Genomic DNA, 19213 nt, shown 5'->3' with positions numbered 1-19213 from the left:
GTATAAAAAAAATTTTAAAAAATAGACAAAAATATAAATGAAATATAATTATATTTCACCTACATTTTACACTCATTTTTTTCTTATTTTTTCAAAATCTATAATTCAAATTCAGTACTAATTCCACTCCAGCATTTAATTCCATATTTTTTTTTTATCGGCAAAGAAGATCTTTATTGATGAAAACATGCAAAACAGACATAGAACATCAATAAAGAGGAGCTTGGAACTAAATGAAGCTCCAAGCTCCAGTTTGTGAGAAGCCAACAAAGAAAACAAGAGGAAAAGCATAACAGATCAGCAACCAAGAAATGAAGGAATAGGCAGCCACAGAATTCAGGCCATGACTGGAAACCCACACCACTCAGCACACCAGCAAACAACTCAAGCTAACTCTAGCACCAGCAGACCAGCAGTAAAGGGTTTAGTGAAATCAAGAAGCTAATTCAAGCACCAAACAACCCAGCAGCATAGTCAACCCAAACAACCCAGTAGAAGCTAACTCAAATTCTTTCTTAGTCCTCTCTTTTCCTCCAAGTAACCTCACATTATCAAGCTGGGCTGCATACTTAGCACCAAAACTAGAATCTGGAGTCTCTGACAACACAATGTCTATAATGATCACCTTCCCATTCTTTGGCAATGCTTCATAGCAATTCTTCAAAATTGTCAAGCACTGTTCATCACTCCAATTATGGAGTATATTCTAATTATTCAATTAGACCAGAGCTGAATCTGCAAACTCTGAATCAACCTCCTCTGAACCAGCCACCTCTGCAAATTTTGAGTGCATACCAAGAATGCAGATGGACACTCCTCTGTCTGACAACTGGATCAAAACAGAATTGAAACTTAATAATACACCAGAATTCAGGACTGCCCAACTGAGAGCATAACAAAGTATAGACCCAGCCAACTCTGTCAACTGAATCAAACAGAATTGAGACTTGAAAATACAATCCAGACCAAAGACCTAGCCATAGCCAACTGGACCATTTGATCACCAGCTCAAAACAGACTTCAGAATTCATTAATATAATGTAGACCTTGAATCAGGACCAGCATAGAAACATAGCAGACCAAGGTTCAGGACAAACTAGCAGAAGCCAACACAAACCAGCTGAGGACATCAATTCAGGACATACCAGCCACAAAAACCAGATCATCATTCCATCCCCATGGACCGGCAATTTAGCACTGAATTACACACAGAGACACACTTGATTCAGGTTCTAGATAACATCATGCACCGAATAGTTAAACCCCTTCAAAGATGAAGAAACCCACAACGCAACTCAAACCTTTATCAGGTCTTCCAATGCATTCCAATCCGGTTGTACCTTATTAAATAAACAATCATTTCTGCTTTTCCACACAGACCACATAACTGTTAGTGGTATTATCTTCCATATTGCTTGCAACTTCTTCTTCATTTTTATACCTGACCACGACAGAAGTAATCCCTCCACTGATCCAGGGATAACCCACTTATAATTCCACCAGTTCACTAGCTTGGCCCAGAATTTCCAAATAATAGGACAGTGTAGACAAACATGATTTACAGACTCCACCCTAGATCTGCAGAACACACAAAGAGCAGAGGCATTTGGGCTCAACACTCCAATTCTTTGCAAAAATTCAAAACATTTAATCCTTCCTCTCCACGCTAGCCAACTCAAGAATTGAACTTTGGAAGGGGCTAAATTGTTCCAAATGCACCTAGTGACTGTACAGTCTACCCCTTGACTTGCTTCTATCCACTTCCAAATTGATGCCACAGTGAACTCTTCAGACGGGTGGGTTAGCCAAGCACAAGAATCAACCACCCCTTCATTGAGCCTAGGCGCACCCTGCAGTAGATCATTAAGTCTTTGCACTTCCTCCTCTTCCCATGCTAGAAGGGGTTTTCTGAAAATCAGATTCCAGCCTGAATCTGCCACTCTTCGGTGAAAAAAATCAAACAACTTTCCATCTTTATCAATTGATAATGTGAATAATCTGGGAAAAGACACATTCAGGTTTTGGTTGTGGCACCACCTATCAGTCCAAAAATGCATCCTCCTACCATTTCCAACAACTAACCTGAAATTTTGCAAGAAGAAATCACGCAGAGCAGTGTTAACTACAGCCACTGATATTATATCTTTCCACGTATGCGACAGCCATACTGGACTAGACAAAAATGGGCACCATCCACCACCTAGACCTCCATACTTACTACATATCACTTGTTTCCACAAAGCTGCCTCCCCCTTGCCATACCTCCACCACCATTTAACTAGTAGGCATTCATTAACCTGACTTAGATTTCTCACACCTAGCCCACCTTTAGTTTTACTTAGGCATATCTCCTTCCAGTTAATTAGGTGCACTTTCTTCCTGATTTCAGACCCTCCCCAAAGAAAATTGGCTTGAATTCTGTGTAATGCTTTTGCAATGCCCACTGGCAGCTTGAAGATTGATAGAAAATATACTGGCAAACTTGATAGGACGGACTTGATCAATGTTACTCTGCCCGCAAAGGATAAATACCTTCTCTTCCAAGAAGCTAGCTTGCTCTTAAACTTGTCTACCACAGGTTTCCAAGAAGCCTTTCTCCTTGGATTTGCACCTAATGGTAACCCCAGATAACTCATTGGCAACTTTTGACTGAAACAATTTAGTTTGGTTGCAAAGACCTGGACAATATCCTCCTGCACACCTACCCCACATACCTTGCTTTTATGGAAATTTATTTTGAGTCCATACATCAACTCAAAGCACCTTAAAATTCTTTTCACGGCTACAACTTCCTCCCACTCCGCTTCACAAAAAATAATGGTATCATCGGCAAACTGTAAGTGTGTAATTTTCAACTCAGTCGGTCCTGCGGATACTCCTCTAATCAGTCCCACTTCTTTAGCTCTTTCCAATAGAATGTTCAGACCCTCCACTACAATATTAAAGAGAAAATGAGAGAGCAGATCTCCTTGCCTAAAGCCATTTCATGGGAGAAAACTCAGAAGTTGGTGAGCCATTTACAAGCACTGAAATTCGAGCTGTGGATATGCAAGTCTTCATCCACCCCACCCATTTCTCTCCAAAACCGAAGTTTTTCATCATTGAGTACAAGAACTCCCAATTTACGGAATCATACGCCTTTTCAAAATCTAGCTTTAGGATGAGACCTTTCTTCTTTGACCTTTTCCACCAGTCCACCACTTCGTTGGCAATTAGAACCCCATCTATAATGTGCCTTCCACTCAAAAATGCAGTTTGAACTTCACTAATGATCTTAGGCAACACTTTCCTCAGCCTTCTTGATAAGACTTTAGCTATGATTTTGTATACGGAGGTAATCAAGCTAATTGGCCTGTAATCCCCCAACCCCACATGATTTTCCTTCTTGGGAATTAAGGTAATGAATGAACTATTTATTCCTTGGGCTAACTTTCCATTAGAATGAAACTCATTCATCAACTGCACAAACTCACCTTTCATGATGGCCCAGCACTTTTGATACATTTCAGATTAAAACCATCCGGCCCCGGGGCTTTATTTCCCTCGCAATCTTTAATTGCTTCCCAGATTTCATCCTCTAGAAATTTTGCCTCTAACACCTCAGATGAGTTAGTTGGACTAATTGAGTCAAAAAAACCTGACAACTTTGGTCTACTCTTTCAATCTTCAGTGAAAAGGAAATTGAAATGACTTGCCACTACCTGTTTAATCATCCCAGGCTCATCATGAATCACATCATTCACGGTAACTGAGTTTAACAAGTTTATCCTCTGCCTTTTGGTTGCCATTAAGTGAAAAAATCTGGTATTTTTATCCCCATTTTCAGCCCATACCCTTCTAGATTTTTGGAGCCACAACCATTCCTTCTTCTTACTCAGATCCCAAACTAATTTTCTTATTTCTACCCTTCTTTTGATCTCAGCATCCTGTAGATTCCTACCTTTAGCTATTAAATCCCATTCATGCAGTTCATCCTCTGCTTTTTTCAACTTCTCATCAATGTTACCAAAGACTTCACAGTTCCACCTCTTCAGATGGGTTTTCAGGTTTCCTAACTTTTTCAAAAGTCTGAAGCTAGCCCAACCACTAACCTGGAATCCTTCCCAACAGTTCTTCACTTCTGTTTTAAATTTGGGATGCAAACCCCATGCATTAATAAACCGGAATGGTTTTGGACCCCAATCCCTCTCATCCTCCATAAGGAGTATTGGACAGTGATCAGAGATGCTCCTAGGCAGTCCCCACTGCTTAAACTTGAACTCTTCCAGCCACCTAGGCTCGATTAAAAATCTATCGATTCTACTCCATCTATTTCCATCCATCGCATTACACCACGTGAACTGTGTGCCCAGCATTGGCATATCTACCAACTCCAATTTTTCAATCAATTCATTAAAGTCCTTCATCCCTCTTTCCCTTCGAGAACACCCGTTTCTTTCGCTCATAAATCTGATTTCATTAAAATCACCTCCTATACACCAAGGGCTTGGGAAGGATGATTTCAGTGTTGATAGGGACTTCCAAAGTATTCTTCTTTTGAGCACATCATTGGGTGCATAAACATTGATAAGAGTACAATTGAAAGAATGATGGACCATACCTGATAAAAGCATGAAGTTCCTGGAGCAGCAACACTCCTTTAGCTCGAAAGTCTGTGGATTCCACAAGCATAGCTCCATATACTCCAACTCTTCCCACAGCCATAATGACTTAACAAAATTAACATCTACTAAGCTTCTCTTTGTCTCCTGCAGCAGAAGAATATCTACCTTCCTCGCCCGAACTACACTTTTTATTTTTGTTCTCTTCTCGGGTCTTCGCAGACCCCTAATATTCCATGATAATACAATCATAAAATCTGCACAACTCCAAAATCCTCCTGCCATAAGTCCTGACCTGACTTACAGACCAACACCTTCTCCTTCTATCCTCTCCAAGTCTTTTTGTTCGAGTTCAGTCAGCTTGCCAATCACCTCTTTCTCCTTACCTTCAAAGTCCAATCCCAGAATTTTCCCAACTTCCATGGTAGCTTGGGCTTCATTTAATAACTTGTTTCTCCTCCTGGTGTTAAGGCTTTGCTCTATTGACATTGAAATAGCAGCAGCTGCTGCTCTGAAGATAGCTCCTTGCCTGAAACAGTTCCTCTGCAGTGCACCTTTTTGGTTGATCTGATTTTTGTTCAGTTTTTCCCTATTTTGCAGATTACCTCCATCCTTATTACATCTATTTACCACTGATTTAGTACGCTTTCCCCTTCTTGCTGGGTTGTCTTGTTCTGCTACTCTTAACTTGGCTTCTTGATGAGCAAGGGGCCTAAGTTGAGTTTGGGCTGCACAGTCACTTAAATTTGAAAGATCAGTGATGGGCCTAATCTCCTAAATCCCATCCTGAGGCCCTTCCAGCACCACCTCTAAATTTAAGTTGGGCCTTGAACTCTCTGGCCCACTCAGGCTTCTAATAAACCCAGGAGTATATACATGGCCTTCGACAATTTGAATTTCTTTTCTTGGGGTTGCCGTATTCTCCATACTAACCTCCATACTAGCTCCTCTGACTTTGTGATTTCCCATGTCATCCTCAGTTCCTTTTATGGCTGATGGGGATAGACACTCATTACCTTCACCTTTTTTCCCTGCCTCTCGGTCCACCATAACCTGGTCATCATCTGGTACCTCATCTTTTCTGCTCAGCTCCTCCTTCCTTGTGTGATCAGCTTCAAGTTCCTCCTTATCTGTCCCATCATTTTTTGACATTTGATCTACTTCATCTTGAGCCGTATAACAACTGACCTCATTATCCCTGCATGAACTGTTGCAATGGCATGGCTTTAGTGCTGCTGGGATCTCTTCACAAACTCTAACTGGGAACAGGCTATCATTGCCTTCAACATGAATCTACGAATTAATGAACTCCATCCTGGAAGTAATTACTCGTACCTTTCCTCACTGAAGAGTATTTTGTCTAGTAGTGTCATCATCCCCAAAGCTTGCCAATATTTCTGAATGTATTAACACTCCACAAATAAAATGGTACACCTACATAGACGAGCCATACGCACCTTTCTTGTTCAACATACTTGCCTTTCTCCCAATCTGTAATAGACTCACACCATTCTAGCATCCACTCTTCTAACTTGGATCTAGCCTCCCATTCTATGTTGCTGGGACTTGAAAGTTAACACTGCTACCCTTCCTCCTCATTCTCTGACTCTTACTTCCTCCATACCTCTTTTACCGACCTCTTTTTTGAACTCAGCAAAGGATAGGAATGATTTCAACTTCAATATTATACTATCATAGAGCCAGCCATTGCCGGCTTCAACTGCCTTTACAACCATCTTCAACTTCTCATTGCTGCCACCACTCTGAACTACTTCTGCAAAAGATCTTCGACCTACACTATCCCACCTTCTTTGCCCAAAACTCCTCTATAAGCGCTGCATCATCGGACCATCACCTCCGTTTTTCATTGCCTGCTGCTTAAACTGCCCTTTTTTGAAGTCTGCTTTCTTTACTTTTAGAGCCTTATTATCGCACCATAATCCATCAGCCTTCAGCACCGCCATTTCACCAGCCACCTTGCATTCATATCCCACAAAACCAAACCTCAACCCCGTCGCTTTTCGTCTTTTCGACGGGATGAAGGCATCCTAAACTACGCCAAACTTATTGAACAGAGTAAACAAACACTTTGGGGTCATTGAGTTTGGGATCTCATCCACAAAGATAGTAAACACTCCATAATCCACTGATCGACTGTTTTGGTTAGCCACACGCCTTCTTCTAAGCACCGGATTCCATCCTCCGGCCTCCAGAAAATGTGGTTTGCTGCTGGGTTTCCTGTTGAGACTATTTAACGATGTTGCTTTAATGCCACTTTGTGAGTTCCATTATGAAAGAGAGAGGAAAGGTTTGTAGCTAAAATTTCCCATTTAATTCCATATTAATTAATACTTAATGACACTATGCTATAATGATTGTCATAATCAACTTTAATTTAGTTAGACTATGTTTGACCGGAGGATTTGATGGACAAAATAAAAAGAGAAATAGAAAGAAAAGGAAAAAGAATTGGCCATTTTTGGATAAATCTCTTTTTCTAAGTGTTTTATTCCATTTAACCCTATATTCTTTTTCAGTATTCCATTAAGTCATGTTTAATGTAATATGACCAAATCATTCTTTCTAATTTTTTTGTACACGTTTCTATTTTGAAACTAATACATATCAATAGTTCCTTATTTTATGGAGAAAAATTTCACCCTCATTCTAAAAAGAAAATCTTTCCCTTATTCCAATAAGAAAATCTCTTTCTTATTCTAAGGAGAAAATCTCTCCCGCATTCCATGCAGAAAATCTCAAATTATGAACTTTGAACCTTTTTATAATTTGAAAATTTTAAAAATAACGCAACAAAAAATGCGAATGAAAATAAAATACAATGTGAATGTTCATAGTAAACAACAAAATATACAATTAACTTTTGAAAAAACAAAACATATACTAAAATATCATGTAAATGTTCACAATAAACAATAAACATACAACTAACCTTCGAAAAAATAAAATTCATACCAAAATATAATGTGAATGTTCATAATTTATAATTAACATACAACTAGCCTTAAAAAAAAATAACTCATACCGATGTAAACATTTACATTGGAACGTGAAAACATAAGATAAAACAGAAAAAAGTGAAAATTGACTATTTCAATTGTTCAATGGTAATAAAAATTATTGTTCAACTAACAAGCATAGTAACAAAAACAACAAACACACAATTAACTTTCGAAAAAACAAAACTTATACCAAAATACAATGTGAATGTTCACAACTTACAATTAATATACAATTAGTTTTAAATAAAATAATAAACTCATACCAATGTGAACATTCACACTACAATGTGAAAACATAAAATAAAATTGAAAAAAAAGTAAAAATCGACTATTTCGATGGTTCAATGGTAATAAAAATTATTGTTCACCCAACAAGCATAGTAAAAAAAATAACAAAATACAACTAATTTTCGAAAAAACTTCAAAAAGAAACTCATACCAAAACACATGGTGAATGTTCATAATTTACAATTAACATACAACTAACCTTAGAAAAATTAAATTCATACCAATGTGAACATTCACACTACAATATGAAACAAAATTGAAAGAAAAAAATGATTATTTTAATTGTTTAATGGTAACAAAAAATGATTGTTCAAACAACAAGTATATTAACAAATAATCAATGATATGTGAGCATTTACATCTTGCAAAATATATAATTATGTCAATATCTATATTCCAACACTTATTTCTCAGACTTTCAAATAATGTGAAATGTGAACATTCACACTAATTATCAAAAAAATAGAAACAATGGTAGCAATAGAATTCGAAATCAAAAAAAAAAAAAAAAAACTCAATCACTCTAAAAAAAAATAATATCACCCACATTCTCATCTTTATCACCATCTTTATTATTATGACTATCATTAACAATCTATGCAATTTCACCATTCCACCAATCCAAATCAAACCAAACCCACATTTGAATATGTTTATAACAAAATTGATTGGACATGAACAGAGTTTCGACTTACAACAATAGAGAAACATAGAGTTTCGAACACAAAGTAACAATGGACAATACAGAACTTTGAACATAACGTGACAATGGAGGAATAAAAAGTTTCGCCGCAACAATAAAAGAGCATAATATTGTTTCAACACCATGTGTAAACTAGAGTTTCTAAACCCTACCAAATAGAGAGTTTCAAACCTCAGCACAATGAAACAATATCACAAATGTGAATGAAACTGATCAAAAAGAAAAACGTGAATAATGGTAACTACCAAAATAGAGGTAGCAACAAAAAGGAAATATGTATATCCTTTTTCTATGTAATACATATCAATAATAGACATAAGGGTATAGTAGTCCAACAAATAATATAAATTAAGAAAAAATACCTCATGAAATAAAAGTATAAAGACATGGGACTAAGTAGGTTATAATTTTCTTTGGTGGACTTATTGGGTTAGAACATCTCCAAATGGGATTTATCAATAAAAAATTCGAAACAGAATTGATAAGATTCAAATTCCAAATTGCGAAATAGCAAGGTTTTGAAAACCGGACCTGTAACGCCTCCAAAATAATACAATAAATATAACTCATATACGGAATAAATATGAGAAACAACATACTTTCATAAATCAGAGTTCACTATTAAACAACCAGTTAAATGCCATGTAGGCTTACATCTTTCCAAGTCATTACTTGGTTACACAAATTGAGTCTCGCTCATTACATCTTAAGCTCTTGGCTTTACAAATAACAAACATACACACATAAGGCATAAATAAGAAGCTCTCGCTTCCCGAAAGTCCATCCACGCTATTGCCTTGGAGGAAATATCTCATCTGCACTTGAAAATGATATTCCCGTATAGGGTGAGCCAACAGCCCAGTAGAGATAATCTAGCACAATGTATGAGGTTTAGCAAAGGTATAAGTACCGCGTATATAAACAATACCGATATGGAAGCATCCACAAAGCTTGTATATCCATGTGCCACTAAGACCAATTTCATTTCCATTTTCCTTCAACTTATTTCAAGTTCATATATGCTACTCAATTCATGAGTTAAATTCATTATATTTTAACAACCAAAATGAGACTACAGCTCAATGGTTTCCAATTATGCAAAACACACATAAACACTTCAAATCTGCCATTTTACGGATATTTCGTCCGAAGGAATCGACACCCATTTATATGTGAAATTTCGGGTCTTTCACCCAAGACATACTGGCCAACTTGCTTTAAAATGGAGTCCATCCCCTTTCTCCTCCCAAACAAGTATACATACGCAATGTATTTATAACATGATCATATTCAATGACACCAACTATGGATTAGCATTAAATCGCCTAATCCTCATGCAATTTCTACAACAATCATCGCTATCCTCCACTGATAGCCCAATACAATTATTTTTAAAGAGATGTTCAATCTCAAAATAAATATTTTATTCAAAACTTACATAGGTGAGATAACACATATCCAATATCACCATCTATACTCATAACCTTCTAATTTCGCATTTTCAATGTTAATTCCCAATTATTTATACAAAATAACAATTTATTCAAAATTAGGGCAAAATCTCCATTTTTCCAAATATCAACCCAAACACCAAAATCAACTACTTTGGCACAACATGTTCATATATTCAAGTTTCATACTCATTTACCTCATATTCATCAAAACCCCTCTTTTCATTTCACACCCAAATCCAAGATTTGTCCAAACCACAACCAAATCTCATCATCTACACACAATAGCAAATAACTAAGCTAAAAACCATATTAGAGTGTAAAAATTCCCTACCTCAAAGTGTAAAAAATCAAGTAACAAGGTGAAACTTCAAAGATGACAAAACCAATTACTTCTTGGATCGAAACGAAGCTCTTGGAGCCCTCTACCTTATTCTCAAAGACACTAGGGTCAAGAACACAATGGATTTAGATGAAATCTTAAAGAGAATGTGAGTTTTAGAGAGAAAGACAGCCGGATTAGGGTTTCGGGGAAGAAATGAAATCAAAAAGTGATGTAAAACATCACTGCTGCGATCTGATATACACAGGCTCGCTCGAGCGAAGGAGTTCTCGCTTGAGCGACCAGACACACAAAGGTCGCCTTGCTCGAGCGCAAGAAGCCTCGCTCAAGTGAAGAAACATTTTCACAGGGCTCACTCGAGCGTAGAAAGCCTCGTTCGAGCGAAGAAGCGAAAATCTGGGCAACAACCATTTGTACCAAAAGACAGCCAACCTATTCCAAACTCGCCCAACAAGTCCCAAAACTCAAATTCAAAGAATTAAAGGAATGAAACAAGACACAGACAACAATGTACAATCACGGAATCCGAGTCTGGAGCACAATAAAGGTCAGAGAAAAATCAGGATCGCTATAACCTCCCTACCTTAGGAAATTTCTTCCCCGAAATTACAAATTAGGCTCGAAAACAAAATTTAACTATTCACAACTATGTTATTCCCAGAAGTCCAACACCATGACCCATTCCCCGGTCATCTATTCACACCGACTCGATTCACAAGTCCCAAATTAAAATGAAATTTTCAATTTTCCCAAAACATTTACAATTTTTAACTAAAGCCCAAATTTTCAAAAATCGTACATAGCATATACCACTACAAGAAAACACACCTTTGGCGACTAAATTTTTAGTTGCAAAAAGTCCTTTTTTAGTCGCCAAAAGTCGAACTTTCACGTTCCCCGACTAAATATTTTAGTTGCCGGTTTTGTCGCGAATACCCGGTCGCGAATACCTTTGGCGACTAAAAAGTGTTAGTCGGCAATATACTGGTCTTCAGCGGCCAAAGAATTTGTCGCCAATAGTCAATTCCATTTTTGAAAATTATTCATTTAGCGACTAAACTTTTAGTCGCCAATAGTGAATTTTTTTTTTATTTATACATTTGCTGACTATTTTTTTCGTCGCCAATAGTCAATCTTTTGGCGACCACAGAGTTTAGTCGCCAAAAGCATATTTGAAAAAAAAAAAAATTACCCTCTGTTGTTCCTAGGTTTCGAACCTAAGACCTCCCACATTCCAAACATTTACCAGCACACTTTCCACACTATGCCACTACAACACCACATGAATATAAATGCAACATATATTATTTATATATTACTTTTGACCGGTATTAATACAAAACTATATATATAAATATAATTATATATATTCAATATAATTTATGTAAAAAATAAATTATTTAGTAAAAAAAAATTTAGATCACTTTTGGCGACTAAATAATGGATTTAGTCGCCAATTCTATAATTTTGGGCTACTAATTAATTTTCAGTCGCTAAAAAAATATGTTCCGCCTAAAAACGTCCCCTTTTGGCGACTAAACCTGTTTTTAGTCGCCAAAAACGTCCCCTTTTGGCTACTAAAGTGAATTTTAGTCGCCAATTGACTGTTTTTAGCTACTAATTTTTTTTTAGTAGCCAAAAAGCTTGACTTTCAGCGACCAAATTGTTTTTAGTCGCCAAAACACGTAGAATCGGCGACCAAACTGTTTTTTAGTCGCCAAAACCTATACTTTTGGCTACTAAATGTTTTTAGTCGCCAAAAACCTTAACCTTTGGCTACTAAAAATTTTTTAGTCGCTAAAACCCCTAATTCGGCGACTAAACTAACTTTTAGTCACTAAAACCCTTATATTCGGTGACTAAACTCTTTTAGTCGGCAAAAGTGACCAATTTTGGCGACTAATTCCATTTTAGTCGCCAATTCTACTACTTTCAGCGACGAAATATCCAATTTTAGTCGCCAAATCTGCTTTTTATTGTAGTGTATAATGCTTCTGAACATGATACAACATCATCAATATTCCAAATTCTCAAAATATATGCAATGTTTATATTGAATCCATGTTCTTCCCAAATAACTATAACATATACAATGTTTTTCATAAGTTAAAACATATACAATGCTTAGACTTTTCATTAATGCAATAAATTCTCAATACATGCTCATGCATTAACAAACAAATCCGGATATTTCTCTCGGACTTCTAATTCACGTTCCCAAGTCGCTTCCTCGACTCTGTGATGTTTCCATAATACTTTTACCAAGGGAATTGTCTTGCCTCGCAAAACTTGATCCTGTCTATCCAAGACTCTTACCGGTCTTTCCTCATAAGAGGCATCTTCATCTACCTCTAAGTCGGTCCAATCCAGCACGTGCGATGGATCCGGCTCATATTTCCGAAGCATACAAATATGAAACACATCATGAACCCCAGAAATCTGTGGCAGTAACGCCAAACGGTAAGCAACCTCCCCAATCCGCTCAAGGATCTCAAAATGGCCAATAAATTGAGGGGACAATTTTCCACTCTTCCCAAACCTTATCAAACCCCGTCTAGGTGATATTTTCAAAAAGACATGATCACCCACCTCAAATGACAAAGGTCTGCTTCTACGGTCGGCATAACTTTTCTGGCGACTCTGAGCCGTAGATAGCCTCTTACGAATAAGTACAACTTTCTTCGCAGTTTCTTGAACCAACTTTGGACCCAACAAAGGTGTATCACCCACCTCGGCCCAACACACTAGAGATCTACACAGTTGACCATACAAGGCCTCAAATGGTGCCATACCAATACTCGACTGGAAACTGTTATTGTAGGCAAACTCCACTAAGGGTAGGTGTCTCTCCCACGACCCCTTAAAATCAAGGACATAGCCTCTAAGCATATCCTCAAGGATCTGAATGGTACGTTCAGACTGCCCGTCAGTTTGAGGATGATACGTGGTACTAAAAGTCAATCTAGTGCCCAAGGCACTCTGCAAACTCTGCCACAACCGAGCAGTGAAATGCGAATCTCTATCTGAAACAATCATCACGGGGACCCCGTGCAACCTTACTATGTCCCTAATATACAAGTCAGCCAGATAATCTACCGAGTCATTTACGCATATGGGAATAAAATGCGCTGATTTAGTCAACCGATCAATGACCACCCAGATGGTATCACTACCCCGTTGAGTCCTCGGGAGGCCCACAATGAAGTCCATCATAACATGCTCCCACTTCCACTTAGCTATAGGCAAGGGTTGCAACAAACCCGCTGGCCTCTGATGCTCGGCCTTCACTTGTTGACAAGTAAGGCACTTTGATACAAACACAGCCACATCCTTTTTCATACTTCTCCACTAAAACTGGCGACTAAGATCATGATACATCTTTGTGCCTCCCGAATGCACCGCAAGGCGTGAATGATGAAACTCTCGGAGTACTTCATCTCGGCAAGACTCCGGCACAAACAAACGATCATGGTATCTCACACTCAGGTCGGGATACACAGTCAAACCTCTTTCTGCCTTCCCATTGGAAATCTTCTCTCGGAATGATTCCACCTCACGGTCACCTTTTTGCGCTTCTAACACTCGATTCACAAGTGTAGGTTGTGCAACTACTGAAAACAAAGTCGCAGACTCAACAAAGTCGCAGACTCAACAGACTCGCCCAGTTCCAAGTCAAACTCATTAAGAGTACCCAACATTTCCCATTCTCGGATGGCGATAGAAGCTACACTGCTAACTAGCTTCCTATTCAAAGCATCGGCCATAATATTGGCCTTCCCGGGATGATAATGCAACTCAAAGTCATAATCTTCTATGAATTCCATCCATCTCCTCTGCCTCAAATTCTAGCCTTTCTGTGTAAATAGGTATTTCAGACTCTTGTGATCAGAGAACACTTCAAATTTCTCACCATATAAATAATGCCTGCAAATCTTCAAGGCAAATATCACTGCTGCTAACTCTAGGTCATGGGTGGGATAATTTCTTCCATGTGTTTTCAACTGCGTGAGCCATAGGCTACCACTTTACCCTCTTGCGTCAATACACAGCCTAGACCTTCTCCTGAAGCATCACAATATACTGAATAACTCAAACCCCTCTCCGGTATAATCAATACTGGAGTAGTGGTGAGTCTAATCTTGAGCTCTTGGAACGATTTTTCACAAGTCTCACTCCACACAAAGTTGCTTCTTTCCTTGTCAACCTAGTCAAATGTGAAGCTAGTTTAGAGAAATCTTTCACAAACCGACGGTAATACCCGACCAACCCCAAGAAACTACGAATCTCGAAAGCATTCTTAGGTTGTGCCCAATCTTGCACTGCTTCTATCTTGGATGAATCTACAGTCACCCCTTCCCTTGACACTACATGCCCTAGGAATTTAACCTCTTCCAACCAAAAGTCACATTTCCCAAACTTAGCATACAACTTATGGGCTCTAAGTAACTCAAGTACTACTCGTAAATGTTCCTCGTGTTCCTCCTCAGAAGGTGGATAAATCAAAATGTCGTCTACAAAGACAACCACAAAACGATCTAAGAATTCACGGAAGATCCAATTCATTAAATCCATAAACACAGTTGGTGCATTAGTTAGCCTAAAAGGCATCATAAGAAACTCATAATGGCCATAACGCGTATGGAATGCTGTCTTCAGAATATCCTCATTCGTTGCCCTCAACTGATGATAACTCGATCTCAGGTCTATCTTAGAGAAACAGCAAGACCCCTTCAACTGATCAAACCGATCATCTATACGAGGCATTGGGTACTTATTCTTAATAGTTACCTGGTTTAACTTCTTGTAATCAATACAAAGCCGTAATGCTCCATCTTTCTTTTTAGCAAAGAGAGCTGGCGCTCCCCAAGGTGAAGTACTAGGGCGAATAAAGCCCTTATCTAACAATTCTTGGAGTTGAATCTTCAACTCACTTAATTCAGCAGGTGCAAATCTATATGGAGCCATAGAAACCGGTGCCGTGCCAGGCACTAAATCAATAGAGAACCTGATCTCTCGGTGAGATGGTAAACTAACAAGACCCTCGGGAAAAACATCCGAGTATTCATAAACTACTCTTGGCAATTCAACCCGAATTTCATCACACTCACTACTCAAAAAGCTAGCAAGGAGACAACTAAGTTCACTCCGTCCACGGGGATCATATATCGGTGATAAGACTCTATCCACCTGGTCTCCTAAGAAATAAAAGTAATCATCGCTCAAGGCACATACAGTAATCTTCTGATGGTAGCAATCTATAACAGTCCGGCATGACGATAGCCAGTCCATACCCAATATGACATCAAAACTAAGCATGTCAATCAATACAAATGCAAAAGGTAATCAATGACCAGCAACCTCGATGTCACAACCCCGACATCCCTGTGTCAAAACAGTCTGACCACCAATAGGTGACTCTACACAAATAGGAGATGCTAACTGTGCCAACTCCAAACCCAAAACTAATGCAAACGCATACGAAATAAAAGAATGGGATGCACCCGTATCAATCAACACATTAGCAACTGAATTCCAAAACAAAAAAGTACCTCTCACTATAGACGGATCAGGTACAAGATCTGGCCCTACAACTGTATACATACGTCCAGTAGGCCTCTGCTCAACCTGCTCACCACTCGAAGCATAAGCCTGATGCATATACTAAGCTGAAGAGACTCCCTGATTGGCCCTCGAGGCCTGAGCTGACTGTGCTGATTGGTGACTCTGTGTCTGTCTCGAACCAGACGCACCAGGTGTACCACCCAATTGTGGGCAAAACCTCTTCAGGTGCCCCGCCTACCCGCACTAATTACAAGTGAGCAGCTGGCCTCTTCCCTGACTCTGGTTCTGAAAATAAGCCGAAGATGATGCTGCTCACTGTCCTCCTCCTCTCTGAGGACAAGCTGGAGACTTGTGGCCCAACTGACCACACTTAAAGCAAGTAAAATCTCCCTGTCCACCTCTTCCAGAACCTGAACTCAGTATTGGAAAAGTGGACCTCGACTGAGTCCCCCGAGACTGCTGAGGGTAGGAACCCCTCTGCCTCTTACTGTCTCCCTGACTATCTTGACTCCTCTTGGAGCCCCTCATCATTTCTTCTTCTGCTTGCATAATAGTTTCAAGATGGGTTGCAGACTGCACAAGGTGCCCATAATCTCCAGTCATGGAACCGACAACTCTATACATTAGCCTAGTCCTGAACCTCTTTTGAAACTCCAAACAACGGCGCTCCTCAGTCACCACCAACTCAGGTGCAAACCTCGACAGACTAGTAAAGGCTGCCTCAAATTCAGCCACTGGCGGGTTCAACTGCAATAATTTAGAGAATTGATCTCTCAACTTCTCCCTAGTCGTGGGAGGTAGAAATTTGTCCTGGAAAGCCTCAACAAAAGCCTCCCAAATTCCTCTAATGTGTTCACGCGCATACTTCCACCACTAACTCGCATCCTCCTTCAACTGGAAAGACGCCAAGGTCACTTTCAACTGATCATCCTCGATGCCAAGCATCTCGAATGTCTTCACTAACTATTCTAGCCACTCATCTGCCTTCAATGGCTCCTTAGGATCACCCAAAAACTCATTCGGATTCGATCGGAAAAACTCCCTTCTCAAGAAAGATGGCCCTGTTTCAGCTACTTGGGCCTGGACTTGATTCTCAGCTCGGAGAATGTCCATAGATTCTCTCAATGCTCCGGCCATTTCACGGGCTAAGGCCTCCATGGCTTGTTGATTAACCGGCTCAGCCACATTGACTTGACCAACTCCTTCCTCCTATGTCGGAATATATTCCGGTAAAGGCACCTCATGCCTTCTAGGCCAACCACGCTTATTACTACCACGTCCACGTCCTGACATCCTAATGAAGGTAACAACAAGATTAGCACATTTATAAACATGCCAGGTTTAACTCACTCGTGGCCTAATACATTAGACAACAATAAATCACTCCACATAGACATGTAATCACATAAACACATACGAATTTCTTTCCTAGATAATAACTGTCCCACGGTGTTGCTAGAGTTCTAGTTAGAAATAGCAGTGATCAAGTGCTCTTCTAATAGGACTTCCACAAACCCGTAGACTCAATCAACATCTTAGAAATCAAATCCCATACTCACATAAGCACATAAGCATATTATCACATAAGCATACAACACATGCTAACGTCTCAATCAAGCAAGACAAACCCATTGCGGTGCTAACCACTCCCCACGTACCCAAAGTTTTCAAACCCAGTACGCTCTAATACTAAGTTGTAACGCCCCCAAAATAATACAATAAAGATAATTGATATGCAGAATAAATATGAGAAACAACATACTTTCATACATCAGAGTTCACTGTTTAACAACCAGTTAAATGCCATGTAGGCTTACATCTTTCCAAGTCATTGCTTGGTTACACAAATTGAGTCTCGCTCATTACATCTTAAGCCCTTGGTTTCACAAATAACAAACATACACACATAAGGCCTAAATAAGAAGCTTTTGCTTCTCGAAAGTCCATCCACGCTATTGCCTTGGAGAAAACATCTCATCTGCACCTGAAAATGATATTCCCGTATAGCGTGAGCCAACAGCCCAGTAGAGATAATCTAGCACAATGTATGAGGTTTAGCAAAGGTATAAGTACCGCGTATATAAACAATACTGATATGGAAGCATCCACAAGGCCTGCATATCCATGTGCCACTAAGACCAATTTCATTTTCATTTTCCTTCAACTTATTTCAAGTTCATATATGCTACTCAATTCATGAGTTAAATTCATTATCTTTCAATAACCAAAATGAGACTACAACTCAATGGTTTCCAATTATGCAAAACACACATAAACACTTCAAATCTGCCATTTTACGGATATTTCGTCTGAAGGAATCAGCACCCATTTATATGTGAAATTTCGGGTCTTTCACCCAAGACATACTGGCCAACTTGCTTTAAAATGGAGTCCATCCCCTTTCTCCTCCCAAACAAGTATACATATGCAATATATTTATAACATGATCATATTCAATGACACCAACTATGGATTAGCATTAAATCGCCTAATCCTCATGCAATTTGTACCACAATCATTGCTATCCTCCACTGATAGCCCAATACAATTATTTCTAAAGAGATGTTTAATCTCAAAATAAATATTTTATTCAAAACTTACGTAGGTGAGATAACACATATCCAATAGCACCATCTATACTCATAACCTTCCAATTTCGCATTTTCAATGCTAATTCCCAATTATTTATACAAAATAACAATTTAATCAAAATTAGGGCAAAATCTCCATTTTTCCAAATATCAACCCAAACACCAAAATCAACTACTTTGGCACAACACGTTCATATAGTCAAGCTTCATACTCATTTACCTCATATTCATCAAAACCCCTCTTTTCATTTCACACCCAAATCCTAGATTTGTCTAAACCATAACCAAATCTCATCATCTACACACAATAGCCAATAACTAAGCTAAAAAACATATGAGAGTGTAGAAATTCCCTACCTCAAGTGTAGAAAACCCAAGCAACAAGGTGAAACTTCAAAGATGACGAAACCAATTACTTCTTGGATCAAAACGAAGCTCTTGAAGCCCTTTACCTTATTCTCAAAGACACTAGGGTCAAGAACACAATGGATTTAGATGAAATCTTAGAGAGAATGTGAGTTTTAGAGAGAGAGACAGCCGGATTAGGGTTTTAGGGAAGAAATGAAATCAAAAAGTGATGTAAAACATCACTGCTGCGATCTGATATACATAGGCTCGCTCGAGCGAAGGAGTTCTCGCTCGAGCGACCAGACA

At 38.8% G+C, this 19213-nt stretch overlaps 2 protein-coding genes across 2 annotated transcripts; both read right to left on the bottom strand.

The window, feature by feature from the left end:
• Positions 1 to 433: 433 nt before the first annotated feature.
• LOC145819912 (uncharacterized) lies at positions 434 to 3480 on the bottom strand. The gene is made up of 6 exons (XM_082913934.1): positions 3087 to 3480; positions 1720 to 2932; positions 1381 to 1578; positions 1146 to 1197; positions 725 to 829; positions 434 to 676 (listed from the first exon to the last, which is right to left on the bottom strand). The coding sequence occupies exons 1-6, from the start codon at positions 3478 to 3480 to the stop codon at positions 434 to 436; spliced, it is 2205 nt and encodes a 734-aa protein (XP_082770060.1).
• Positions 3481 to 3659: 179 nt separating this feature from the next.
• LOC114300076 (uncharacterized) lies at positions 3660 to 4886 on the bottom strand. The gene has a single exon (XM_028244931.2). The coding sequence runs from the start codon at positions 4884 to 4886 to the stop codon at positions 3660 to 3662; it is 1227 nt and encodes a 408-aa protein (XP_028100732.2).
• Between the last annotated feature and the right edge of the window lie 14327 nt (positions 4887 to 19213).

The sequence above is a fragment of the Camellia sinensis genome, chromosome 1 (assembly GCF_055761805.1).
Source record: "Camellia sinensis isolate YWXY chromosome 1, ASM5576180v1, whole genome shotgun sequence".
Classification (NCBI taxonomy): Eukaryota; Viridiplantae; Streptophyta; class Magnoliopsida; order Ericales; family Theaceae; genus Camellia; species Camellia sinensis.
This window is presented reverse-complemented; position numbering and strand designations above follow the sequence as displayed.

What these genes read in the sequence shown, in the direction of transcription:
- LOC114300076 (XM_028244931.2), bottom strand. Translation starts at nt 4,886, where the DNA reads ATGGCAGGAGGATTTTGGAGTTGTGCAGATTTTATGATTGTATTATCA.
- LOC145819912 (XM_082913934.1), bottom strand. Translation starts at nt 3,480, where the DNA reads ATGAAAGGTGAGTTTGTGCAGTTGATGAATGAGTTTCATTCTAATGGA. An exon ending in CTCAATGATGAAAAACTTCG is followed by an intron (nt 2,933 to 3,086) that starts GTTTTGGAGAGA and finishes TTAATATTGTAG; the next exon opens with TGGAGGGTCTGAACATTCTA. An exon ending in ATACCACTAACAGTTATGTG is followed by an intron (nt 1,198 to 1,380) that starts GTCTGTGTGGAA and finishes TGTGTAATTCAG; the next exon opens with TGCTAAATTGCCGGTCCATG.